This window comes from Prorops nasuta, unplaced genomic scaffold (genome assembly GCF_024137725.1).
Source record: "Prorops nasuta isolate Cenicafe-Biocafe unplaced genomic scaffold, Cenicafe_Pnas_1.2 PNAS00032, whole genome shotgun sequence".
NCBI classification, from domain to species: domain Eukaryota; kingdom Metazoa; phylum Arthropoda; class Insecta; order Hymenoptera; family Bethylidae; genus Prorops; species Prorops nasuta.
The window spans coordinates 1,852,814-1,879,708 of NW_027116829.1; the positions used below are offsets into that span (position 1 = coordinate 1,852,814).

Consider the following 26,895-nt stretch of genomic DNA (forward strand, 5'->3'; position numbering starts at 1 on the left):
ATCTCATAGTTTATCACGTCTGCTTAATAAATAAATTTTAAAGTAGAATTAAACACTTTACTTATATTTTTGCAAAATTCCAAAAATATTTGTCACTTATTTTTCAAAAAACTTTCTACAGTATTTTATTCTTGCAGAATTGTAAACTAAAGCAATTGAAACAAAAATATTTATAAGAAAGGCTTTAATTTACAAAATATTATGTTCGCCAATATGAAGGAACAACGTATATATGGCATTTTTGTTCAATGGAATAGCTTCACTTTTTATTGAGCTTTACTACTTAAACAGAGTAATATTATTTCTAATAACAACCACTTTGCCCTATATTAAATTTATTATATTCCCTTGCTCTTAAATATTCAATTTTCATACGTGTTTTATAGCAGTTTTCTATACCAATCAGTTTGAAGAAAATAAATAAGATAAATGAAATTTAAGGCTACATTTATATCGTTGCATTATTGAGCACAATCATTTAACCAAATTAATTGAATTTACATTATATATTTTTTATACGTTCTTGAATCAAAATAGATAGATTGCAAAAAATTGATAACAGTACGAAATTGAGTCTTGACTGTGGAGGTAAAGAAATCTGATTACTTTGGATGATTCCGAATGTCTTTGCTTACCGTTAACAATTCAGACGCTCCAATTATATCGACCATGACAAGATAGTCCCTCGTGCCTCAGCAAGTGGTGCAGAAATCGTTGAAATAAAGCAAAAAACACCAGTACGTTTCACATGTGTGACTATTTCCAACCCTCCTTAGCGTTCTCTACCTTATCGATCCTTTCAACACCCTGCGGGGGTGAGACGTGAGTAAAGCTGAAAGGGGTGGGTCTCTATTGTATAGAAAGATTTAGGTATAGTGATGCATACGTGGAACGAATATGCAAGAGCTGTTCCGGTTTATTACCACCCTGCAGAAAGGTTCTATCATATTAAGTTCGTTTTTGAACTCTGTTCACTCCGACACAACTTTCCTCAACATTTTCTATCCAATGGTAGCCTATGTGTGGTACCAAAACACAGGCAACGAAAATCAACAAGCCAAATGGGGAGGCACTATACACACGCACACAGTTTTGACCATCTATTAAATATAATTATATATTAAAATATTTAATAATGATCGAATGACTGAATGAAATAGTAATAAACTAATGTACGTTTTTCGGAAAATCTAAAGATAAATTACACACACACAAGAATGAAAAATCAAATTTCATCAAATAAAATCTAATAATTAAGTATAACCTTCACCTGACCTTCACGATACCGCACTCAGCAGGTTCAAGATTTCTTTGCAAAATACTTAGTTTAAGAAGCGAAAGTATCAAAAACCAACAATATTATACAGTAATGTCGGCAATTTTTTTTTTCAGTAAAATAAAGATTTGAGGGAATAAACTGTTTAAATAATTACTTTTTTTTTACTAAAATTGCTAATAAATTGAAAAAATAATCGTCTTCGATACAAAAAGAAAAATTCTCACCAAACCTAACAACTCCTAAAAAATATTAAATTGGCCGAAAAAAGGTCCTATTACTGACTGGATTTTTTTCGATAAATCGAGATCCATTATCGGGATGCCTAATAAATTTTAAGAATTTAATTATTGAGAATCGTCAGTTAAAAATACGTACTAGTCCTATTTTTTTCCGTTAAACCTTGTTGGATTTATTGTTTGGAATTTTTATTTGTATTAAAGACAACTATTTTGTTAATTTATTAGTCGTTTTAATAATATAAAAGCAGGTATTTAAACAATATTTTCCTATTTCCTAAACAGAGCAGTTTGGGACATTAATAGAATTCAATAATTAGTTTGATTTCGATCATCAAATAAAACTATATCGTTAACATGCGTTCTAGCTTTGTTTTAGAGGTACGACTTTTTTAAAACCGCTTTAGTAAGCATTTAACAGTGTAATGTTTAAAGATGGAATTGGGTATAAATTGATAGATTGGTAAAAGTATTCTTATCATTAGAAGCAGTTTTCATGCGATAGCCATGAAAATAGACAAAACGTGAATGTTCAACAACTATTTGTTTAGATTTTTCTACAATGCCTCATTTTATGTTAGCTACTTTCCTATGACAATTTTATTCTATTTCACATAGTTTGATGGACAATTTTGTTTCTTTGATGTAATAATAAAATTACTGTTGATTGTTTAATATACTTATTGAAAATTAATCTCAAGAAATATTATTTCTTATTAATCCTGTGCACTAAAGGGTTGAATAAATTTTCTACAAACATTATTACCAATTTACTGTAATCATCTATTGTAAAATTTTAAAAATTAAAGTAGCCTTTTCTGACCCAATTTTCAATGGTACTGGTGGATAATTTAACTGTTTGAAGTTGTACATTTTATAATTTTCTAACATCATTCAATATTATTTGTATTACGAATATATTATAATAAGCTTCCAAAATGTTTGATTTCATTTACATAGTTCAAGTTGAAAAAACTTATCAAAGAGCTTCAAATTATTTATTTAAGATTTGTACAATTATGAAGCAGAAATTTGCCTGTAAGTAATTTCCTACGTGACTAAACAATTAAAATGAATCATATGCCCACTTGAAAAAAGTTCAAGCTGCTACTGCTTGTTCTAGTGCTGACTGCTTTTCTCTTAAGTTCTTTGTCCTTATTCGTAGCCTTCTTTCTCTTTCGTATTCTTTCATTCTTAAAACGTAACTGAAAAATATTGGGAATTAATTAATATTAATGAAAATTTACTTTTAAAAATAAGTAAAAGCTTAATTAGGCTTACTCTTCAAATTCACATTGTTCATATTGGTGTTTTTCAGGTGCACATCTGTATACAAAAGGAAATTTATTCTGACGACAAGATAAAAAAGAAATAAACAAGTGAGCACAGTAATCTCTTTTATCTCTATCAAGTCTCATAGCAGACATCTCTTGTTCTGTTGCTATTTGCACTGTAAAACAACAATTAATTAATGATATATTCATAACAATATAACCATTAGAGTATAGTTGATTATGTCATAATTAGAGCATTTTTAAATAAAATTAATGAATTTTTAAGTTGTAAAACAAATGAAGGCAGCTTTAAACTGATAGTTTTCTAAAAACAATGCAATATGAAAATAATCAAGCAAAATAAGCAGCAACATAGGTGCAACTTATACAGACTTTGAGGTTAAGTTATGAAATAGAGTATTTAAATACCTCTTTGTTTTCGTCCAGTTGGAAATCCAAGCTGCGGATCGAAAGTAGATGGTGTAGCAAAATCCGGTGTTACATCTGTTTGTGTCCAATTTTTTCGTATTGTATTGCTCATTGTTGAGCCCATTTTAACTAAATACAAATAAAATTCTATGGCAGTGGACTTCAGATAAAGCAGACGCTTTTGCGCACTACGTAACTGACATCTAGTTGAATTGTATTCTTATTATGTAACTCAAAATACAAAATTGTTTAATTTTATTTTATTAATATACTTAAGTTATAATTATATTTATATACAAAGGAGATAAAATAAATGTTATTATTTTCAAATAAATCAATGTATTTTTTATTACTGAAATAAATGTATGAAATATTGACAATATTTTGTATCCAAAAAATTGTATTCATAAAATATGAATGAAATCGCTTCATGGCCAATGTTATCTGTATGCAATTATTTAAAAATAATAATTTAACTCTGAGTACAAATGTGTGTAGCAAATATTCTTGATAGCTTAACATATTAACCTCAAACATCTCTCTCTCCCTTTCTTTTATGCTATATACCAAATACTTACAATTACAAATCTTACTGATCTATTAATTTATTTGAAAGAGGCTGAGACATACTTCATTAATCATCTTCTTCCATTATTTCTACAGTTGAGTTTCCTAAAAAAGAATATTAACCAAGTACAATGATAATATATAAACAATAATATACAATATTTCATACCATTTTGTAAATTTTCTTCTCCTGGTATATGTCCAGATTGTAATAATTTGCTCAGTCTTTGGACCTCTTCCAATGATGATGCATTGGAAATTGCCTCTCTGATCTTATTACGTTCTTCCATGCTAGTTAAAGGTTTATCATTTCCCAAGTTTGACTGAGATTTAGCTTTCTTTGCAATCTCTTTAGCCATTTCTTTGCCTTTATTGCTTTTAAAATAAGCTATGGCAGCTTCTCTTTCTTTCAATTTAATTTTCCTGAAGTCAAGGAGTCTTAATTGAGGAAACCTGAATATGATATACTGTCTGTACTGAGGTTTTGCAGACACAGGATTTTGTAGTAAGCAAAGGTTGGTAAGACTTTTAAGAGGTATTAATGGTTCTAGATCTCCAAGTTCTTGAATCATATTTCCTGTAAGCATTAAATTCTCTAGGTTAGGTATACAGTGCTCCAAACCTTCTGCAATTCTCACTATTCTGTTATTATTGAAAAAAAGTGTTTTGATCCGTTTAAGAAGAGGAAAGCCATCGAGTTTACGAATATCATTATCAGAAAAATCTATGGTATCAAACTGGTCCTGTAAAAAATAAACACTACATTACCATTACATACAATAGTATAGTATACAATAAATACACATACAAATGAAGAGTATAAATTGCATAACATGAATATCAAATACTGACCAGCGTAGCACCAAGATTCTCAATGGTAGGTATTTTATAACCTGCAAAAGATAATATTATTAAGCAACAATAGAAATTTATTAAAGAACGTAGGTTAAATTGTTTTAACTAGAATTATATTATTCTTAACTAACCTCTAAGATCAAGTTCACGATCTCTTACTGGATTAATAAATTGCATGGAATTTTCAATTAACTCTACTGTTAATTTCACCATTATCCTTAAAACAAATCTAAGTATATTTGAAACAAAAGGAACTGCTGAAAAATCATATACTGCTGAATAACACGCTTAAAACTACAAACTGAGTAGCCGGTATCGTTTCGTTTGGTTACTTGGATATGTATCTTCAAAGTTTGTTCGCCATATTGTTTTAATCACGTGACGTCATTTGTGTATAAGCGGGTAGCTTATACTGGCTTATACACAAATGACGTCACGCTGACAGCTCTACCTCGATGCTAATTGGCTAGTAAGAGCAACCGTGTTCAGAAAGCATACCGCTAAGACAGTACTGTCTTTGCCGTAATAAAAGGTCTGTTCTCGTTCGCCTACACTTTTAACACTTTCTACACTTTCCGTATTTCTGTCTTTGTCCACTGTATAAGTTGATACCCTAACCCTAAAAAGTGCACAAAGTGTAAAAAGGGTAGGCAACGAAAACAAACCTAAAGAGTTGGAAAAATAATCCTCGATGCTGATTGGCTGGTGAGAACAGTCGGGTTCAGAAAGTGACCGCTACGGCACTGTGGCAGCAGTGTCTTAGCGAAAGGCATGCGAAAGGTTTCTGAACAGCGCCACTGCCGGCCAATCAGAATCCAGCCAACCAGCGACGAGCGGCTGCATCCCCTTGAGGATCCCTGGGGTAGGGGTCTCGGAGAGGGAGGGATAGCCCTGCTTCCTTTTGAGGCTGACAGGGGAGAGAGGTTTCGCGAGCGTGGGGGAACCTACCTACACTCGTCGAAATCCTCGAACTTCCGCGAGGAAGTCTCTTGAGAAACAGGGGGGGGGGGGGGGTCCTGCGTCTCGTCGGACCTGTAAAATACACTGTTAAAATAGTGTATTAAAACACACTGTATTATTACGCTTTTTTAATACACGAAGAAATGTCTCTTTTTCATATACTTGGGCTATCCCTTTTCCATCTAAAATCGTTGGCCAAGTGTATTATGTTGGAAGCTCAATCATTATGTATCATCCACACCCCCGACAAACGACCCCCCAATACTGCCCGATACTAGCTTTGACTTATACTTTCAGAAACCTCTTAGTGCTAGCGAGAAAGCGCTTCATCCCAGTAGTCACTTAGCGGCCAAAAATGGTACTAAAACTAAAATTCATATATATAGCTATATTAAAAAATTCCTCCTTCATAAAATTTTTTCCTCTTTCAATTCTCTCCTTTATAAATCAATTAGCGGCCAACTTTGTAACTAAAAATAATTTGTCTTGTATATTGCAATATTAAATTATCTACTTTATTAAACTATCACAGAACTGGTATATTTAGATTAAACACTATTTGTACACTTGTTAATTTATTTTATTGATAGTATACAATTGATAATTAAACTTAGTGACTAAACGTAGATACATATAATATTTGGATACATTGCTTATGCCTAGTTTCTGAAGGGGCCACCGTTGAAGCTTCTGCCTCCCCAATTACCGCCTCTACCACGAGATCCTCCTCCTCCTCCTCCTCCGTAGCCTCTTCCTCTAAATCCTCCACCGTAATTATTACCGTCGTTTCGATTTCCGAAACCGCCGCGAAAGTTGTTGTCATCCGGTCGAGTCATTTTTCGCGGAGGACCTCCTCCCCCTCCGCTGAATCCTGTGCTGTGTCCACGCGCTGGCCGTCGTGATTGGAAGCCACTGGTCGTTATCTGTTCCATCTCATGACGGCTGGTATTCATTCCGCAAAGTGATTTGATTACATTCAGTATCTGTAACAAACATTAGCCCCGTTATGCTTGAATTACCACGTCAAATTATGTATAAGCGAGAAGATTTTCATTTATATTATAATTATCTATCGAGGGTAACAAAATAGTAGCATACTGCAATTAGTTCGAGAAGCATTTGTTTTTCTAACGAGTGCGAAATTTGTTGCATGAATTAAAAAACTTCTCGCACGTGTTGTTTATATACAGGGTGTTTTGCGTAAGATGCCCCAGAGCATGGATACAAAATGACGCGTATCTCGTTAACTATTAGAGATATTCATATTTTTCATATGACTTTTTTCAAAGCAAATAACAAGAGGTTTCGAAAAGGTCCTATGTAAAAATTGAATATCTCTTATAGTTAAAGAGATATACGGCTCATATTATATACATGCTTTGGGGCATCTTACGCGAAACACCGTGTATATTAATTTTTTAAACGCAATGCGAGGAGCTCAGGTGAGTTCTAGTGCACGGCTTGCGTGTGGAAGCACGTAAACCTTACACGAGAAATCGAAGTTCTCGCATAGTGTTTAAAAAAATATTACTATTAAAGATATATTAATTCTTACGAATCTGTTTTATTCTGACCAACCTTTTCTTCGACCGGGGTCAACTCCAATATAGTTTCCGGATCCTTTGCTGCTCGAACTACCAGACTTTCCAACGCTGGTCTCAAAGCGACGATAGCTGCTGCTTGCGAAGGGTCCATTTCCAAATTAATCCAGTTATCCAGTCTTATCACACCGTCTGCGTAGTCCACTTTTCGTGATCCAAAGAGCAACAAATGAATAGGAGATACCATTGTTAGTTGTTTGCAGGAGACAGCTCGCGTACGAATTTTTTCACCGAATACGAAGAATGGGAATGGAAAATTTTGCTCAAAGTTACTGCAATTCACAGATGTTTTATGAATCAAGGCAGCTTTGGATTCCGTTGTAAGCACTTTCCTTTTTTCCTTGTGATAGCACACATTTGGATAGAGGCCCATGCACAGCAGAGCGGTAATTGTATCGAGACGAACATCTGCACTAGCTTGATAATTTAGTGATGTAGGGCAAAGGGTTTCCTCGGGGAATCCAGCGCTCTGTAAGAGTGCTTGTAATTGATTCTACATAAGAGAAAAGTTTACAAATTATTTCTTGTATATTCCATAGATATTTTTAATTGAACACCATTAGCATGAAAATGTCTTTAACATTATTGTTAGAAATAGAGTATTATAGGCATACCTTCGCTTCCCAAGTTATTCGCAAAGTGGGCAAACTCAAATTTTTAGAATCGCAAAATGCTTGTTCCGCATACTCCCCGCCCAATCTAGCTTCTTCCCAAGCTTGAAAAGTGTGTAGCATAGCGACATGGTCGCTGAAACGGGCACCAGCAAACCATTTTTGCTGCGCACTTAATCTCTTAACGTCAGGTCCCATATTATAAACCTCTGGGAATGTGGTACTATTGGCAGCCATTGTAGATAATGCATCACCCACGCGGAACATACAGCCCAAAATCATCATTTTTCCTAATCTAGGCTCTATTGGTAATCGAGCGAGGATCCTTCCGAGAGGCGTCAGTTCGTCATTAGAATCCAAGCATTTCATCTCTGTCAAGATTTACATTACATAAAGATTTGTATCCCATTAAACACGTAATGAATGATCATAACTGATTAAAAGGCATACCTCTTAGAATAACTTCAGCTTCGATTACCGCATCTATAGGAGGAGGTTCTATCGCTTTGGACAGGAACTGACCGATATTTCCTAATCTAAGTAACTTGATGCTCAAAGCTAATTCATGCAAAGGTGTTCTGAACATTTCTGGTGTCATATGTTCGTCCATTCGTTCAAAGCGTGCCTTGGAACATAGATGAAACGCGAAACCAGGTCTCACACGACCGGCACGACCTTTCCGTTGCTCCAAGTTAGTTTTACTGGCCCAAACAGTAGCATAATTAGTCATATTATTATGCGAAGTGAACAGCTTCATTTTTGCTTTGCAAGAATCTATTACATAAACAATATCATTGATGGTTATTGACGTTTCGGCGATATTGGTAGCTAAAATAATTTTAGTAACGCCTGGAGGGACCGGATCGAATACTCTCCGTTGATCTTCTCGTGGCAATTGTGAATGCAATGGAATTATTACGTAGCCAGATCCTCCAAATAACGTGCTTTGTTGCAGGTACTTCATCAGAGCAAAAATCAAATTCCATCCAGGCAAAAAAACTAGAACTGCGCCCTGTATCCCCTGATTTCTGATATATTTCAATATTGCTTCTATCAATTCAAAACTAATTTCTTTCTCTGTTAATTGAGCCATGGCGTTCTTAGTTTGAGGCGAATATCGATCACCGACTACTTTATTTAAATTTTCTTCAGGCTCTCCGTCTGCTGGAAGGTCATCGGAATCACGATTTTTACGCTTCTTCGAGTCCATAGGCGGAACAAAATTGGTCATTTGGATGCAGTCTTCCAAGAAATATTGTTGAACGGGAAAGGATCGTCCTGGTACTTCGATTACCGGGCATTTATTAAAATAGTCACTAAACAAGGAAGTGTCAATCGTTGCGGACATAAGAATTATCCTCAAATCGGGATATAAATGGATCATATCTCGTAGTACGACCATAATGAAATCAGAATTAACGTCTCGTTCATGAATTTCATCAACTATTACGTGAGAAACGCCCCGAAGACCTCCCTCCAGTTTTCTTAGTAGTACACCTACGGTACAGAACATTATGCTGCCGTAAGGCTTGGGTAAATAGGATTCAAATCGCACTGAGTATCCTACAGATTGACCTAAGCTTTCACAACGCTCTGCCGCAACTCTGTCAGCTACGGATACAGCTGATATTCTTCGAGGTTGAGTTATAGCGATACTACAGTATGCCCCTTGTCCAGAAGCAATATAATCATCCAGTATGAATTGACAAACTTGTGTAGTCTTTCCACAACCAGTGTTTCCTCGAATGATAATTACAGGATTGTCGTTTATCGCAGACATTATTTCGTTTTTCATAGGAAATACAGGTAATGCAGATCTCTCTTTTATACTTCTTTGTATGTCAACATTCTGCTGCAGTTTTTCTCTTTGCTCCAACAGCATCTCATCGGACAGCTGATCGAGGGTACATCTAGCTAAGGGACCCTCGTCGATATTACAACCAGTCCATGGATTCCAATTTTGTTGGGGTGGTGACCAGCTAACAACTCCTGCTGGTTGAGGTACAGAAGAAATAAAATCGTCCAGAACTTGATTGGTTAAAAGTGATATTCCTGTATTTTGCTGACTAGCTCCAGGCTTCGTTTCTCCAGATGAACTCTGCTTAAAGTATAAAGCAATTTTTTATATAGTATTTTCATGTGTGGCCAATATTCCAGCAATTACTTACCGGAATTTTATTAATGTCGATTGGTCTTATATCCAAACTGCTTAATACATCCCTAATCTCTGACTCAATTTCCGGTGAGATTTTAACTGGATATGGCTTCATCTGTTCGGCATCCCTGTTCTTCTTCAAAGTTCCACTAAAAGCTTCAATTACACCAAGATGATATAATTGCCGAACAAGGGACAAAGCACAGCTTTTTGATGCTGATTGTTTGTTAGATCCTGTCTCTCGGCCTGTTACAGCTGAAAATTTGAAATTTAAATTTTATTTTCATACATGATATGTGATATTACTTTTTCTTCCGATTCACTTACTTCTTCCTAATTGTTTGACATAAATTGCCAATTCAGCCATAAAGCTCCTATATAAAATATGCAAAATTATTTGATTTTGAACATACAAAACGTCTTTCTGTGTGTTAAATATTAGCTGGGTTCTAACAATTCTAAATGGCCACTCACCATTTAAGTTGCTGCAAGACCACTTTGGAGCACAAGAATTGATTTTTTCCTTCTAATAGCTGCACCAACACTAGTATTGAATCATTTCAATAAAAGTTTTGGTTATACACAATGTTTTGCCCGAGCAGGAGTTCAGTTTTTTTCTCTTGCATTGGCATTAATGAAATGCTGTGCACCAAAATGGCCTTGTTCAATAAATATAATAACAATATTACCAACAACATCAAATAATCTATCTTATATCAAACTGCACCATTGTAAATCTATTCCAATGTATAAGTAATGATGCCTGCAGTATTTTACCATACCTAGTGTGATCTGGCCCAACTGGGGTATACTTGTAATCACCATTAATTTTATTTGTTTGCATAAATTGATGAAGCTTTGATTTAGCATTCTCTATAGTCCAATTGCCATGAATACCGGAGTTTACATCAACATCTTCAGCTTCTTCTATTTTCTTTTGATCAGCCAATCTATCCATATAAGTATAATTAGATTGCCCTCGTTCATTATAAGGCCTGTAAGCACGACCAATATCATTTGGTCCCATGCCATCTTGGAATACAGGCTTTGGTGCACTATAAGGTTGAGATGCAGGATCTAGCCCAGACTGAGGTACTATATTTGTAAGATCTGCCGGAACATCTTTTGGATTAACCAAACCTGTACGGATCAAATAGTTCACGTAATCTCTAGCAGCATTTCCCTGTGCATCCTTTTTATTGGTTGAATTTCCAGCGCCTACATAATCAGATCCAGGTATTCGCAATTCACAAAGAAATCGTTGACGGTGTTTGGGCCCTGTATAAACATGACCTGACATTAGTTGGTTGTCTTAATTTTTATTTGAGAGATAAAGTAATAAGCGTAATATACCTGTTGGTCTAACGTCAAATTGAGGATCCTTGCCATTTTTTGCACACCATTGATGGAAAAACGATTTAATATCACCCATTGAACTTGGAACTGTTTCACCTGTAAAATAATATATTTGTAGATTCAAAAAAGAGAAAAGTATTGATAGTCGTGTTTGAAATGTTATTAGTTAAATCTACAATAAACACTGTGAGACTGAGTGAAATCGGTGACACGCGCAAGGAAACATACGGGGGTCGATTGTCGATTCGGAATCAGTGAAAATGATGGAAATTGGTGGAATGAAATTTCTCTTTTTATTTGACTGGTTCAGGCTTCAGCCAATATGGCTACCAAGTACTAACAACGTTGACAATGCAACAGTACAGTCTGTACAGGTAGGAAGAAGAGAAAGAGTATATAAAATATATACAACGATAATAAATATACGACCAGCTACAGTGTCTAAGATTACGAAACGAAAAACACATCCATCGAAATCAAAAGACTACAGAGTACAGGGTGGTCGACTTCGACACACAGACACTGTCGCGTGGAAGGGTGGGGTCGTATTTGCAACGCTACCTAGGAAGTTTGACATTTATAGGAGGAACTAGTCGAGCTTTTTCAAACGTATATACTTTCATACCAAGCTAAATTTTAGAAGAAATTAACAAAAATAGATTCTAAATTCTACAACCCCCCCATACTCTATATATATATATATATATATATAAATTAAAAAATATTTCTTAATGTTTTGCTATACTGAAATTAACCCTACACCTTCGATAACATTAAAGTTTATTTACATTAAAGAAAGGAGAAAAGCAGGTACAAACTATTATTATGCAATTTCCTTCGTAATGCCTGCCACTGAAGAATAACTTTGAAACACCTTTCACTGTTTAAAACTGTTGTCGAAATTACTTTAAGAGCGCGTTTTTATACACATTCACATTATTCACAGTAAGACTTTAAAACGTCAAGAAAGAACGAAAGAAGGCGTCAAGAAAGATGGCGGGACATTAGCCCTCGTCGCAGTACATACAGGGTGCGTTCCGAGTCACGCATATGCGCGCAGTAAGCACTTAAATTCTATAATAAATGTGACATAAACTGTACATTCTATGCGCTTCATGCGTAATTTGGAATGCACCCACAGTATACACACTAACACACTCTGTCTCTCTTCCACCGTATAGTTCGGCACATCGCCGTCAGGTGGCTGGCTCGCGTAGCGACTTTCTCGATGGTAAGATTTTGCCTGTGAGATACTTAAGCCCGCGAGTCACGCTTGTTCACTGTCTCTCGACTACGTCGCAAGGTTGCCAAGTCCGCCATCTTGAATAGTACTACGCTCTATAGTAAGTGAATTTTGATATAAGGAATGCAGACTGCACAAAGTATACTGCCAGCGGAAATACATCAGTAGCCATCTTAAATGCAGAACGTAATATATCAAAAATTATATATAGTATATTCACAGCCTGTCACCGTGAACGGCGTGAACGAAGACAAATGTTAGTATACGGAAAAATAAAGTGTAATAAAGAAATAAGGAGTAGTGACAGCTTTGATCTATCTGACAGCTGATGTACTTATGGTATAAGTGAATAAATAAAATAAAAATGCTTTTCCTAAATTGATTTTTAATTTTGATAAAATGGTCAAATGTAGCCATTAATTAATTAGATTTGGTAATAAATACAAAAAATGCGTTTTATTATAACAAATGAGTTGAGGTAAAATAAACTCAATGTTTTTATATTAATCTGTTAACAAATGCATTTTTTTATTTATTATTGAGTCCAATAAATTAATGGTTATTAAAAAAAAAATTCCTTTTAATGAAAAAAAAAATGAAAAAATTTTAAACTTCACCAAGACTCGAACACGAGCCCACCGCATAATAACGGCAACCTTACCGCCTGCGCTACAGCGCTCACCCGATGTACCAAGAGCAAAACTGCCTTTTAAAGACTGACTACAATTCTTTCACTAACTCGTCATAAACGATCAAGAATTAGCTGTAATAATAAATACATTTATCTACATAGCATTATTGTACTAAATTTATTGTTTTTAATTTGAAGCATACATTTTGCATGAAGATATGATAATTTAAGGGTAACCATTCAGTACTCTATATACAAAACTATTCATAGGCTCAACTATCATAAATTAATTAATATTATAATATTTGTTATATGTAGTCGAATAACTATGATAAACCAGCATATGAATAGTTTTGTATTTAGAGTATTGCATGAACACCCTTAAAGTATCGTATCTTCATGTAAAATGTATGCTTCAAATTAAAAACATAATAAATTTAGTGCAATAATGCTGTGGAGATAAATGTATTTATTATTGCAGCTAATTTTTGATCGTTTATGACGAGTTAGTGAAAGAATTGTAGTCAGTCTTTAAAAGGCTGTTTTGCTCTTGGTACATCAGGTGAGCGCTGTAGCGCAGGCGGTAAGGTTGCCGTTTGTCATTCGGTGGGCTCGTGTTCGAGTCTTGGTGAAGTTTAAAATTTTTTCATTTTTTTTTCAATACAAGTAATTTTTTTTTTAATAACCATTAATTTATTGGACTCAATAATAAATAAAAAAATGCATTTGTTAACAGATTAATATAAAAACATTGAGTTTATTTTACCTCAACTGATTTGTTATAATAAAACGCATTTTCTGTATTTATTACCAAATCTAATTAATTAATGGCTACATTTGACCATTTTATCGATATTAAAAATCAATTTAGGAAAAGCATTTTTATTTGCTTTGAGTTTTTAGGTAAACGCAGCACCACTTCACTCGGATGACACGTAAAAATGTCACGGTTACCGGTAGTCGCTCTTCTTCTGACGCCAATGTTGCCTGAAGTCCAAATCACACCTATGCTCTCCAGGCATAGTTGTGTTTGTACCGCTTCCCTTTAAATTTTCTATACTGCTGCTGGCTAGCGCTTATCTTCATTTTTGTTGCTAAAAGCTTGATTCTGGCATCACTGCCGTGTGGAACTATTAGTTTGCTAATAAAAGCAGAGGCTTAATTTTAAGAGATTGCAACATATAGTAATTAATATACATACAATTGTAAAAAGAAAACAAAAATTTTATTTTACATATATTAACTTTAAATAAAATCCCACAAAGTACTGTAAAATATCTTACATGTTATATTATATATCTAATCTGTCAGCTTCTTTATTTTAATATTCATCTCAATTATCACAGTTTGATCCTCAGCGATGACACAGTAACCACATTATGGTCAATCTATTCTTTTTTTTAATGGTCGATCCACATAGCTTCATCCTCAGCAGTGATACAGTAAACACACGTACATTACTATAATTTAATCTGAAACAAAATCCCACAAAGTACTATAAAACATCTTACATTTTATATTATATATCTATTATGTCATTTTCTTTATTTATTATTGTATTTACCCAAATTGCTGACTCATTTATTTTAATGTCTGTCTCAATTAACACAGTTTGATCCTCATCAGCGATGAAACAGAAACAACATTATGGTGAATCTATTCCTTTTGTTTTAATGTTCAATCCACATAGCTCCATTCTCAGCATTGACATAGTAAACACTTTACAATAATTTAATCTGAAACAAAATCCCAAAAAGTACTATATAAAATCTTACATTTGAAATTACAAATGTAATCTGTCAGCTTCTTTATTTGTATCGTACTTACCCATTGTGTTGACTTGTTTATTTTAATATTCATCTCAATTAACACAGTTTGATCCTCAACGATGACACAGTAACCATAATATGGTGAATCTATTCCTTTCATTTTAATGTTCAATCCACATAGCTCCATCCTCAGTAGTGACATAGTAAACACATTACTATAATTTAATCTGAAATAAAATCCCAGAAAGTACAATAAAATATCTTACATTTTATATTATATATCTAAGTTGTCAGCTTCTTTATTTATTATTGTATTTACCCAGTTTTTTCACTCGTTTATTTTATTATCCGTCTCAATTAACATAGTTTGAATCTCAACGATGACACAATAACCACATTATGTTTAGTCTATTCCTTTATTTTAATTTTGAAAATCTGCATAGCTCCATTCTCAGCACAGTGACATAGTAAACACATTACTATAATTTAATCTGAAATAAAATCCCACAAAGTACCACAAAATATTTATATCTTACATTTTATATTATAAAATTTATTGTTATACTTATCTAAAATGTTCAGTCCTTTATATACTTTTAAAAATTATTTTTATGTACATTTTACAAATTTCGTCACTTTATTTATTCACTTATACCATCAGTATATCAGCTGTCAGTAAGATTAAAACTGTCACTTTATTTCTTTATATTACTTTATAACTTGTGGTATGTATATACTAACATTTGTCTTGGCTCACGGACCATGCATTATGTATTTTGAAATTAGTAATTAGAAATATCTATATTGCGGTCCCTCTACAGTCTCTACCCTCTGACGTATTTCCGCCGACCAGTAGTATCAGCAGCGACTATAGTGTAGTACCCAAAATAGTACTACGCTATAGGATATGTCGCTTTTGGGTACTACGGTAGTACCGAAAGTACTACACTTGGCAACCTTGCTACGTCGAGACCCTAGAGACTCTGCTCTCTAACTTTCCTCTTTGGAGTGCAATAGCACTGTCATTTCCTTTAACTTAGCAATAACCCATCTGCGTACACCACTCTGGTTGCGCAGTCTACATCCCATCCTTTTTTTCAACCTTTATTGACTTTCGTTTGAAAGCCATACTGAGTCAATCAAATCTCTCATAAATATAATATTACTTAATTAATTTATGACAATAGAGCATATGGAATATGGATAGAGTTTTGTATTTAAAGTACTGCATGAATACTATTAAACTATCGTATCTTCATGCAAAATATATGCTTCAAATTAAAAACATAATAAATTTAGTGCAATAATGCTGTATAAATAAATGTATTTTTTATTGCAGCTAATTCTTGATCGTTTATGACGAGTCAATGAAAGAATTGTGGTCAGTCTTAAAAGGCCGATTTGCTTTTAGTCCAACAAATGAGCGTTGTAGCGCAGAAGTAAGGTTTCCGTTTCTCACGCGGCGAGCTCGGGTTCGAGTCTTGGCGAAGTTTAAAATTTTTTCATTTTTTTTTTAATTACAAGGATTTTTTTTTAATAACCATTAATTTATTGGACTCAATAATAAATATAAAAATGCATTTGTTAACAGATTAATACATAAACATTGAGTTTATTACACCTCAACTCATTTGATATTATAAGAACGCATTTTTTGTATTTATTATCAAATCTAGTAAGTTAATAGCTACATATAAGCATTTTATAATAATTGAAAACTAATTTAAGAAAGTTATAATTTCGGGCTGGGACCTTCGGTAATTTAACTTTTATCGAAGCATTAGGAAAAGGATTTTGTTTTGCTTTGCGAGTCGTTTGGTAAACGTAGTATAGAGTAAGAGAGAGGTCCGAGAATCGACATCGTTCCTTCTCGCTCCCGAGATTTACCGAAGCTTGTCGGAGAAGACCGATACACGTATGTACCGGTGGAAGAGTGTGCGTGCTACGACTGGGGAAGCATCTCACGAACATAACAGCAGATTTCTATGTGTGAGAGCTGCGCGCGCAGAGGACGGCATGGTGGGGAGAATATTCTGTCCACGATCTGGCTTCACTGGGTAGCAGCTCAGTAACGTTACCAGATTTCGTTTTAAGCTTCTACTTCTATTGGATAAAATTATAGGATCTAAGAGTAATAGCCAATAACATACACCGCTCCCTCAACATTTGTCTCTGCTGAATGCTACCATAGTCGTTACCGTCGTTACTTATACTTAAGACCGACTTAAGCATAGGTTATCTTTTTCTATTACTGTTAGGTGAAAAAAGACAATCGATACTTTAAGTCAGACTTAAATATAAGCAATGACTATGAATACCGGCCAATGTCATGTTGAAAATGAATTTTAATCGGTATAACGAACAGTAAAATATCATGCCACTGTACACTGTTCGAATACCAGTAAAATATGGAAAGAAAAGAAAAGAAAGTACTAATTATTATTAACGATAAAAGCACTATCGTTAATGAATAATCAATCATGACACTATTACAGGAAAGAAAGAAGTTAGGTTAAAAATTAAATTGTTAATTTACATTGCAATTACTTACTATCAAATTTAAAGAAATCAGCGTTCAGCAGCAAGTAATAATCTGAACAAACACGAAAAACACAAATAAAACAAAACAATAAAACATTTATTAATATTTAAACACCGCGAAGACAATACGTCTAACCGTACCGATGATAAGACGGGGTATGAAACAGAGTTGCCATTTCCGCCCATCTGGAAGGCAGTGGAAGGTTTGGCTGGTCTGGAATTCTGGATGGATGGAAGTGCTGGAGCAGCACGCAGACGTCGCAGACCAACCAGACCTGTAGGCACTTAGGCAGACAGATCTTCTTCAATTTATCTGATTTAAATCATCTTTCTTTACTCTATAGTGATCTCCATAGTGCATAGTTAAAAGCCCTTATATTAAGCTGTACTGTTAATTGGAAAACACATCTCAAGTTTTTTCTACTTTTTGAACTCTAAAGAAGACAAAATTGTATAGATTGAATTGTTTTTTAATAAGTGTTTTTATCTTCAATAATTATTAAATTCCAATATTTTCTTGTTAATCAGTTATTTCAGAAGGATGCATTGTTAATGTAGATATTTTTTATTCGAAGTAAAATATTCCAAAATATACCATTGTTTTGTCTATGTAAATAATAGCTAGTTAAGAAAGCCAGTCAAAATGAGTGGACAAACGTCTGTGCCTAATGGCATTAAATTTTTCATCGGCGGAGTTTCTGGGTTAGTTTTTTTTACCTTATTTTTTATTGTCTATTTCATAATGCAAACAATTTCATTACATGAGTATACAGATTAAAATTTTTAATTTATTAATCGCTCTATAATTCAGAATTTCAAATAAAAATTAAGGAGGTCAAGGTGCAAGATACGAAGATATTTATGTCAGAGAGATATAGATATAGTACAAAAATAAATTTATCTGAATCTCTTATTCCTACAGCATGTAAGATTGATATTAGGGCCCAAACCCAGAGATAGTTAAAGTAAATAAAGAATAGGTCATATTAAATCAAATAATGTCTGGTCTGTCATTGGACAAAATGATTATGTTTTAAAATTGTTATATCTTATTTCTTAAGATGTTTCTGAATCCTTTCTTTTTAGTATAATTTAAAATTTGTATTGAATATATTTTCTCTTCAGTAGTTGTGTAGTTTTCATTATATTTTCACTTATGTTAAATAAAAACAATACCTCTCGTAAAAAGTGAGGCAAAGAGAGAATTGATAAACATATTTTTTGATTTTTATTACAGAATGGCTGCAACATGTTTTGTACAGCCATTGGATTTAATCAAAAATCGAATGCAACTAAGTGGTAGTAAAACATCTACTTTTACAGTTATATCATCTATCTTAAAAAATGAAGGCATATTTGCACTTTACTCGGGGCTATCTGCAGGATTATTGAGACAAGCTACCTATACAACAACTAGGCTTGGAATATACACATGGCTGTTTGAATATGCTTCGTAAGATAGTTCTTGTGCCTATTATGTAGTTATTTATAAGTATTTAAAACATTTAATAAGTAGTTTAAATATTATATATTTAATGGTCTTAGGCAAGAGGGACAGCCCAGTTTTTTGGTAAAGGCTGGAATAGGTATGGCTGCTGGATGTGTTGGTGCTTTTGTAGGAACACCTGCAGAAGTAGCTTTAATTAGAATGACAGCAGATGGCAGGTTAAGAATCGGTACATTTTAATTTTTTATATTATATTAAATGCTTCAAAAAAATGTTCATTTCCATGCATCTTATGTGCTCTAAGAAAAGTTTTCTAATTGTGTATAAGCAAAGGTAGCAATCCTGAATTTAACTTTAAATCATTGTTAATAATGCGGCATAGGCAGTGAAGATTGAAAAATCTTGTTTTATCGATTTCTTTCTAATAATTAAACCATGGGTCGTTGAACATATCACTTAGAAAGAGTTAAAGTAAAAAATATATCAATTTTTTTTTTAAATATTTATAGTTTCCAAATATTTATTCACAATTAAAATTTTTTAAATGACTTTTTATATATAAAATATACTTTTAAATATTATTGTAGCTGATAGGAGAAATTACAAGAATGTATTTGATGCACTGTTTCGAATAATAAAAGAAGAAGGCTTATTTACATTATGGAGAGGTGCTATACCAACTATGGGAAGGGCAATGGTTGTAAATGCAGCACAATTGGCTTCATATTCCCAAGCCAAACAAGTTTTACTTGATACTGGTAAAATATGAAAAGAAAAGCTTCAAGAAGTGGTTATTATTAGTAACTAAAATTCTTTTGTTTCCATGATATACAGGATATTTAAAAGAGGGCATTAATTTGCACTTTGCAAGTTCCATGATATCAGGCTTAGTGACTACTGCCGCATCCATGCCTGTAGATATAGCTAAAACTAGGTAAATAATGTAAAGTTGAACTAGATTGTAAAATAGCTAAAATTAATATTTTGTTTATAGAATTCAGAATATGAAAACAATTGATGGAAAGCCAGAGTTTAAAGGAGCTATTGATGTTTTAACAAAAGTTGTAAGGTATGAGGGATTGTTTGCTCTGTGGAAAGGATTTATTCCGTATTATGCAAGGTTAGGCCCTCACACTGTTCTAACATTTATTTTTCTTGAACAAATGACTGCTGCTTATAAAACTAATTTTTCATAGTTACTCAACATAGAATATGTGATTTATGTTTCTAATTTTTTTTTATTATCTTGATATGTATGTGTATTTACATATATATATATATATATATATATATATATATATATATAAAGCTTAGTAAACTCTTAAATAATTTAAGAATTAAAGCAAAATCACAAATTAGGATTCAATATTTTGCTCCTATTTTTAACTGTTTATAATTTTATTTTATTGAGATCTCTTGCATATAAATAACTCATATTAAATAGCATATTTTTTATGCAATAAGTCTGTTTAGCTTTTGCTATACTCAAAACTCATTGACAACTAAAAGAGATTCAATGTTCTGAAAACAGGAAATTTTTAATTCATATGTGAATAGCTTTATATTTATATGTAAATTAAGTTTATATCACTACAATATTATTTATAATACAATATATTCTTTCTATATTCTCAACAAAGTAATTCGTCTGGTACGAACTTTTCCTTAGCATCTTTGCTCTTTTAATATTGTCTATTGTTTATATTTGTATTAACTTTTTTAAATACATAATTCAATTAAAGATTTTTGTTAATCCTGATCTATGATGTTTGCTATACCATAAAAATTTACCCCATGAGTGTCGAATATATTTTCATCAGCTTTTCTCTTCATTACTCCTTAAGTCCGCCGAGAAGGATTTTGTTTTACAATTTTTACTCGGATGTCTGACAATACTGGGTGTATTGAGTTTGAGTATTGACACTGAGAATATTGGCTGGATGAAAACAGAGATGAGGCAAGATGATGTAAACGAGATGGATCAGGCGGATCAAGTCGATGAAGTCGAGAACTCGAGAGCAAGATAGGTTCAACGCTTCCTCTCACATCCTAAATTTGCTGAAACCCAACGAATACATCAGACAGCCCAGTCAGCCCATTGTGCTTCAACTTTAATCCAATGATAATATGCAAATAAAAGTATATTTGGTGCATCGTAAGTTTACGACTGATGTCGCCACCATGATGGTACCATTATATGTATATGGCACCACTTTTTTTTTAACTATGGCAGCATTGGCACCATCGGCATTCGGCACTTGGCACTCGACGGCAGTCTTTTAGGGTGAGATTCACCAATTCCGGCTTGAAGGCTGGCGCCTAGGGCCCAAGTCTGACTTAAGTTGGTATAGTCCCCGTCACATTAACTATACCAACTTAAGTCTGACTTGGGCTCTAGCCTACTTGGTCGAATTGACCCTAAGGGTGAGATTCACCAAGTCCGGCTTGGGGCTAGCCGGGCTAAACTCATACAGCTCATGTAACGGTAACTATACTACTTTAGCCCCAAAGGATACCATATTAGCCCGGCTAGCCAGAAGCATCTCACGAACATAGCAGCAGCTTTCTATGTGTGAGAGCTGCGCGCGCAGAGGACGGCATGGTGGAGAGAATATTCTGTCCACGATCTGGCTTCACTGCAACTTGTTAATCGTTTAGCTTCTGCTTCTATTATTATCGCCGCCTACTTCCGCTGTCGTACCAACCTATTTTAGTTTCTACTACCAACTTAGATCTAGTTCGACTTTTACCATTGTCACACAACAATTACATATAGCGAATGGTGTTAATCAAATCTGCTTTTATAAATAACTGCCGTCCCTCTGTTAGATTTGAAATGAAATTTTAGCTTTACATTTTGTCTCATTTCTGCCACTATTTACAAACAGATCCTATCTATGTATGTACATAAAAGTAATATGTAAAAATATGTATTATGTTACGCGTATGGTACATTTTATTTAAGTCATTTTAACGATGATAATTTTTTCTTGAACTCTAGTTCGTTAATTTATATTTAAATATTCGGAATATAATTAGTTGGATTAAATATTTATTAATACATTTTTTTCGGTTACATATTATGATAATAATATATCGTCGGTTTAGAGCTCCAAGATTGTATATAACATTTGTGTAATATGTTACTTACAACTTTCAACCATCGAGCTCCAAGCTGATGCTATACTCAAAACATTTACATACTTTATAATATTGAAGAACTATATTTATCTTACTTTCTATGCATAGAACTGACAAAACTGTAGGAAATGAACATACAATTCCTTATATAATTCAGTAAATGCAATTAACTCTTAGCAATAATAAGCCTTCACGAAAAACATTTTACACAGAAGTAACAGGAATATATATAACTATATATATATATTATTGTTTATTTTACAAACTAATGTGAACAGAATTTTTATTATATGATTTTCAAGCTACGCTTTCTGCTCGTGCTAACTTATACAAAAACAAATTATTCTTTGAGAACAGTGCTCTCTAATATTCACAGATTGATTTTTCTAATAAATAAAAATGATAATAATTTCTATTTCTTGGCTATAAAAATTGGTTGAATACTATAATTGGAATGTTTCTTAAATATATATGTACTAATATATATTTTATTTTTCTAAACTCATATAAGTTTAGAGATATTAATAAAATACGTATTTCATTACTGTTAAAACAAATTTACTTGTGTATATTATATTATAAGTTCCTGAGATCAAAATAAAATAAAGACAATTGATAAAAATTATATAAGGCATTTTAACTTTGTAAGAAAGTTCATAAATGGAGACTAAAAATTATGAGATTCTTTTAACGATTCACTATAATATTTTAAGCACAGTTGCTTATGGATTTTGGAGCATCTTTTGCCCTAAGAGGATATACTATTACATACAAAATAACAATTACATACGTGACATTGAAAAATAAATTATCCTCTATATAAGAACAACAATTTCGACTTTTACCTGTATATGTTTCTCGCTATTTATTGGACGTTACTAAAATATACTTTTATTGGGAAAATTATTTGTACCATGGTTGCGTGATTCTACTGTATCAATGTAAAATAGAAACATAGTGTGCATAAAACTAAGGATCTATAATGACTTAAAAAATGAAAAATTGATGGTGTCAGGTTCTATAATCTCTCAACAAAACTGTTAATTATTTATCCGTTTCTAATGAAGTACATAAATATTTTAAGAGAGAGAAATTAGAATAGAAATAAATAATATTATTTGTGATAAGCTACTTTTCGTTTTTACTATTTATATTCTAGTATTCTTTTTATTATTGCCATTATATCGTTTAAAGAACTATAAGGCATTTAATAATACGACACAAGAATATATTACATATTTCGCATGCTATGTTTGATACCGCATCATTTTCCACTCCATTGCCTTTTTACATTTCTTATTCGCGTATGTATATACTACCTTTAACTTCTAGCTGTTTAGTACGAACAAGCTAATCATTGAATGCTTGATTATTGCAATCTTTGCAAAATATACATTTAATAAAACGGAAAATCTCTCAGAGTAATGTTCAATTGATTCTACTCTACTCAATAAGACTTTACTACAACACATTGTCTCACTAGATTATTGACTGTACGTAAATGTCTAATTAACTTGCTTATACCTCTGATTTGAGAAGATTTCATTCTAGGAAACCCTCCTCTTCCAATTTGGCAAGGAACATTGGTACTCGATAGTTTGGTTCAACTTGCTTGGCTAAATCCGTCAAGCACAGTAGCTTTTTTATACCAATAAAAAGTCTGAAAAAGAGGAATGCATTCAAGCTTTATATGTGATTTAATGACAAATACAAATATCAACGTACCGTCTTCCCTGTAGCTTTGCGTGCAATGATGGTAATTCTGCTTTTTTAAATATATCAAGTTCTTCAACTACATTTATCAAATGATCGGGATGGGAAAGATTAGGTACGTGAAGGATACTCGTAAATGCTGATAACATTTCCATCTCCTCCAACACTTGCCTGTAAAATAAAGTCCATGAAAAATTTTAAAGAGAATCTTGGAGAGTTGGGCCAAGAAAAAGAAGAAAATATGTTTTACCTTCGGCTGGTTGTACAAAGTATTAATAATTTACGGCCACGCGGTGGCTGTTTTTTCAATAAAACTAAAAGTGCTTGTAAGGTTAAATTAGAGTAACGAGGACCGATCGGCCCATAATCTAATAAACGCTCTATATTGTCAACTAAAATGCAGCTGAGTTGAGAGCGATATGCATCATCGAATATCTAAAATATTGAATTATTCATTAATAATATTCTTTGATAAACTATTTAATATTACAATATATTGTAGTCAGAGATATAGCATTAAAAGCTTACTTTTCGTATTGACAAGCACTTCGCAGTCTCGGTAAAACCAACCATGTCTTCAGGTGTGCAAATTTTAACAAATGGAAAGTCAGAATTCTTGGCAATTTGTGCGGCAAGTGCAGTTTTCCCACTGTTGGGTGGACCTTCTAGAAGAACGGATACTAGACCCGATTCTTCTGTTGAGCGAGCCTCTTGCACGTACAGATTGCCGTTCGTTAAGATCTCCGTAACAGGTTTGCCCCAAGTAATGATTCCACGCATCAATAACTGATCTAAAATTTCTGCACTCAATCCAAAGGCCTACAAAAAATGTGAAATGAATACTCACTCTACTTAAAGTACTATATCAAGGCGTAATTAGTGTATTAATACTGCTGAAAAAATGTAACAAAAGAAAAGAGTACACACTGGCTTAATATCATTGTCTAAAGCATTCAAGAAATCATTTCTTGAAACCATCAGTTTTTCCATTGCAGCTGGATCCACTTCAACTTTGTTGGAAGCTTTGATAAGACGATTCATCGCAGTACTTTGTGCCGCTCTTACCAAACCTTCCAATTCGGCACCACTAAAATTCTTGGTTTTAATTGCCAGTTCTTTTAGATCTACGTCAGATGAAAGCTTTTTGTATTCCCTCATCCTGGACGTGTGTATATTTAAAATTTGATGCCTCCCATTCTCGTCGGGCAAACTAATTTCCATTTGAACCTTTCAAAACAACAATTAATTATTACAAAATGATACAAATAAATAGGGTTGTGTAAATTGTATTAAATACCTCCAATCTTCCTGGCCTGAGTAAGGCTTCATCAATCATGTCTCTTCTATTAGTCATACCAATAACAAGAATATTATTTAGCTGTTCTACACCATCAATTTTTGCAAGTAGTTGATTAACAACTGTATCATGTACCCCAGTGTTTCCAGCAACACTACCTCTAGATTTACATATTGCATCAATCTCATCAAAAATAATTATATGTAATCCACTATTGGGTCCCAACTGAAAGTAATTTTACTTTTAACATAGATCTAACATAAGGACAATTAAGTAATTGTCATATTATCTTGTAAATTAAAAATTTATAAAATCTGTTATTTACTCTTTTCTCCTCTTCTTCTGCATCAGCGAATAATCTTCTAATATTAGCCTCGCTCTCTCCAACATATTTATCCAAAATCTGAGGGCCATTAACAATTTTTGGTTCCCTAGCATTTAACATAGTACCAATTTGTCTGGCCATTAATGTTTTGCCAGTACCAGGTGGTCCATACAATAATATTCCTTTCACATGTTTGCAGCCAAGCTGCGTTACAACTTCGGGAGGAAAAACTCGGGAAGCGAAAGCTCTTCTGAATATAGCGCTAAATTCCTTATCCAGGCCACCAACTCCCATTTTTTGAAAGTCCCAATCTGGATTAATAATAGATTGACGGACCACTTTTCCCTTTGATTTCCCAACAAGGTTTAAACTTGAATTTTCAGCTTTTTCAAACTGAATTACAGTGTCTCCCAAGCAGCGACCCATTCTTGCTTTTTTTGGAGGAGCATTGACACCGGCACTAATAGCAGCAATATCAGCAGCTTCCAGGCTCTTTACAACTAAACCAAGCATCTTTTTATCCTTAAATTGAAAAGCCAGTTGCTGGCCCACAGTGAATGCTTGGCCAGAAAATTGTTGTTGAAACTCTTTAGCCATTTGATCTGTGTCGTAAGGCTCCAATGTAGTACTGTGATTAAAAAATCATAAGTTATAATACACTATTAAAAAAAATTGTTATTTGTTTAACTTACGATTTCTTCTGCAGAAAATCAGCTTCCACAACAATGGTACATAAACATTCAGAAGTTGGGTCAAAATAATAGGGTTGAACTTCAATTTCTTGCTTAAGGGACAAAGTAGCCCATTTACGCTGAAACAGGCTAAACCCCACAGTTCCACATGGCACGTCATGATGAGGTTTTACAGTGAAAACAAAATGTTGCTGTGGACCAGTAGTAACTACAATGTGTCTGAAACAATAAATTTGATATATCAGTATCAGTAGAATAAATAATTATATATAAAAAATATTAATAAAGCATTACCCAACATCGTTTGGAAAATCATCAGGATTAATGATAGCACAGTTAGTAAGACTCAACTCATCTGTAGGACATTTTGTGGCAAGCATACGCTGAAAAAAATATATTATAATCATGAAACATATTATTTAAATAAGCTTTAAAAGCGATATAAATAGTTTGGAAGAGTATTGACGTCTTTCTCTTAGGTGGGGGGACTTAAGATATCAATATTAATGTTTCATCATCACAGAGTTTGGAGGATTCCCATATATTCATAAATGAGCTCCATCGTTTATTTGGCAATCAGCTGTTATATGGAGTAGTAAGTACATTTTCATTCTTACCCTCACTGACATTTTTGACAAATTTTGACGACCTCAAGCTGCTTACACTCCTACAGTCCTACACAGTATGGAGGCGGCTGGAGGCCTTGCTTGATCAGGCCGTGACCGCCGCAATGCAGAAATCAGCAGGAATACACACACTGACTTACTGACACA

General features: G+C 33.4%; 6 protein-coding genes across 13 annotated transcripts in view; 1 reads left to right on the forward strand and 5 right to left on the reverse strand.

Annotated features, from left to right (window-relative positions):
- The window catches only part of LOC136783173 (very long chain fatty acid elongase AAEL008004-like), a 58,802-nt gene extending 58,056 nt beyond the window's left edge, over positions 1 to 746 (reverse strand). Inside the window, exon 1 of the mRNA XM_066743096.1 lies at positions 636 to 746. The gene's annotated coding sequence lies outside the window, so the exon portion shown is untranslated. The remainder of the gene's footprint in view (positions 1 to 635) is intronic.
- Positions 747 to 2,491: 1,745 nt separating this feature from the next.
- Positions 2,492 to 3,460, reverse strand: ND-B18 (NADH dehydrogenase (ubiquinone) B18 subunit). The gene is made up of 3 exons (XM_066742927.1): positions 3,219 to 3,460; positions 2,797 to 2,965; positions 2,492 to 2,720 (listed from the first exon to the last, which is right to left on the reverse strand). The coding sequence occupies exons 1-3, from the start codon at positions 3,340 to 3,342 to the stop codon at positions 2,615 to 2,617; spliced, it is 399 nt and encodes a 132-aa protein (XP_066599024.1). The 5' UTR covers positions 3,343 to 3,460; the 3' UTR covers positions 2,492 to 2,614.
- Positions 3,461 to 3,571: 111 nt separating this feature from the next.
- U2A (small nuclear ribonucleoprotein polypeptide A'-like U2A) lies at positions 3,572 to 4,996 on the reverse strand. The gene is made up of 4 exons (XM_066742926.1): positions 4,772 to 4,996; positions 4,638 to 4,678; positions 3,955 to 4,528; positions 3,572 to 3,890 (listed from the first exon to the last, which is right to left on the reverse strand). The coding sequence occupies exons 1-4, from the start codon at positions 4,851 to 4,853 to the stop codon at positions 3,853 to 3,855; spliced, it is 735 nt and encodes a 244-aa protein (XP_066599023.1). The 5' UTR covers positions 4,854 to 4,996; the 3' UTR covers positions 3,572 to 3,852.
- Positions 4,997 to 6,158: 1,162 nt separating this feature from the next.
- mle (maleless) lies at positions 6,159 to 17,715 on the reverse strand. Of its 8 annotated transcripts, XM_066743159.1 has the most exons (10): positions 17,649 to 17,715; positions 17,518 to 17,559; positions 11,321 to 11,419; positions 10,750 to 11,245; positions 10,295 to 10,341; positions 9,981 to 10,222; positions 8,263 to 9,910; positions 7,816 to 8,183; positions 7,179 to 7,694; positions 6,159 to 6,583 (listed from the first exon to the last, which is right to left on the reverse strand). In XM_066743159.1, the coding sequence occupies exons 3-10, from the start codon at positions 11,397 to 11,399 to the stop codon at positions 6,260 to 6,262; spliced, it is 3,720 nt and encodes a 1,239-aa protein (XP_066599256.1). In that variant the 5' UTR covers positions 11,400 to 11,419; positions 17,518 to 17,559; positions 17,649 to 17,715; the 3' UTR covers positions 6,159 to 6,259. The 8 variants fall into 8 exon arrangements, with proteins under 8 accessions (XP_066599256.1, XP_066599253.1, XP_066599252.1 ...); XM_066743156.1 differs by lacking the exons at positions 17,518 to 17,559; positions 17,649 to 17,715 and adding an exon at positions 12,142 to 12,366; XM_066743155.1 differs by lacking the exons at positions 17,518 to 17,559; positions 17,649 to 17,715 and adding an exon at positions 12,112 to 12,366.
- Positions 17,716 to 18,067: 352 nt separating this feature from the next.
- Positions 18,068 to 20,751, forward strand: LOC136783213 (mitochondrial 2-oxoglutarate/malate carrier protein-like). The gene is made up of 6 exons (XM_066743163.1): positions 18,068 to 18,209; positions 18,745 to 18,960; positions 19,053 to 19,183; positions 19,542 to 19,712; positions 19,789 to 19,888; positions 19,949 to 20,751. The coding sequence occupies exons 1-6, from the start codon at positions 18,151 to 18,153 to the stop codon at positions 20,148 to 20,150; spliced, it is 879 nt and encodes a 292-aa protein (XP_066599260.1). The 5' UTR covers positions 18,068 to 18,150; the 3' UTR covers positions 20,151 to 20,751.
- Positions 20,752 to 21,986: 1,235 nt separating this feature from the next.
- Positions 21,987 to 26,895, reverse strand: LOC136783212 (vesicle-fusing ATPase 1-like). Its single transcript, XM_066743162.1, has 10 exons — positions 26,740 to 26,895; positions 26,417 to 26,505; positions 26,123 to 26,341; positions 25,431 to 26,058; positions 25,106 to 25,330; positions 24,736 to 25,035; positions 24,337 to 24,627; positions 24,059 to 24,243; positions 23,821 to 23,979; positions 21,987 to 23,755 (listed from the first exon to the last, which is right to left on the reverse strand). Exons 1-10 carry the CDS (start codon positions 26,749 to 26,751, stop codon positions 23,638 to 23,640), a joined length of 2,226 nt encoding a protein of 741 aa, XP_066599259.1. The 5' UTR covers positions 26,752 to 26,895; the 3' UTR covers positions 21,987 to 23,637.

Coding starts and splice junctions, on each gene's coding strand:
- ND-B18 (XM_066742927.1), bottom strand. CDS start 3,342: ATGGGCTCAACAATGAGCAATACAATACGAAAAAATTGGACACAAACA. Junction 2,966..3,218: donor AACTGGACGAAAACAAAGAG/GTATTTAAATAC, acceptor GTTGTTTTACAG/TGCAAATAGCAACAGAACAA. Junction 2,721..2,796: donor GAACAATGTGAATTTGAAGA/GTAAGCCTAATT, acceptor AATATTTTTCAG/TTACGTTTTAAGAATGAAAG.
- U2A (XM_066742926.1), bottom strand. CDS start 4,853: ATGGTGAAATTAACAGTAGAGTTAATTGAAAATTCCATGCAATTTATT. Junction 4,679..4,771: donor TCGTGAACTTGATCTTAGAG/GTTAGTTAAGAA, acceptor TATCTTTTGCAG/GTTATAAAATACCTACCATT. Junction 4,529..4,637: donor AGAATCTTGGTGCTACGCTG/GTCAGTATTTGA, acceptor TATTTTTTACAG/GACCAGTTTGATACCATAGA.
- mle (XM_066743153.1), bottom strand. Junction 9,911..9,980: donor TCGACATTAATAAAATTCCG/GTAAGTAATTGC, acceptor TACTTTAAGCAG/AGTTCATCTGGAGAAACGAA. Junction 8,184..8,262: donor AGCTGAAGTTATTCTAAGAG/GTATGCCTTTTA, acceptor AAATCTTGACAG/AGATGAAATGCTTGGATTCT.
- LOC136783213 (XM_066743163.1), top strand. CDS start 18,151: ATGAGTGGACAAACGTCTGTGCCTAATGGCATTAAATTTTTCATCGGC. Junction 18,210..18,744: donor TTCATCGGCGGAGTTTCTGG/GTTAGTTTTTTT, acceptor TTTTTATTACAG/AATGGCTGCAACATGTTTTG. Junction 18,961..19,052: donor TGGCTGTTTGAATATGCTTC/GTAAGATAGTTC, acceptor TAATGGTCTTAG/GCAAGAGGGACAGCCCAGTT.
- LOC136783212 (XM_066743162.1), bottom strand. Junction 24,244..24,336: donor AGTGCTTGTCAATACGAAAA/GTAAGCTTTTAA, acceptor TCAATATTTTAG/ATATTCGATGATGCATATCG. Junction 23,756..23,820: donor GCAAAGCTACAGGGAAGACG/GTACGTTGATAT, acceptor CCTCTTTTTCAG/ACTTTTTATTGGTATAAAAA.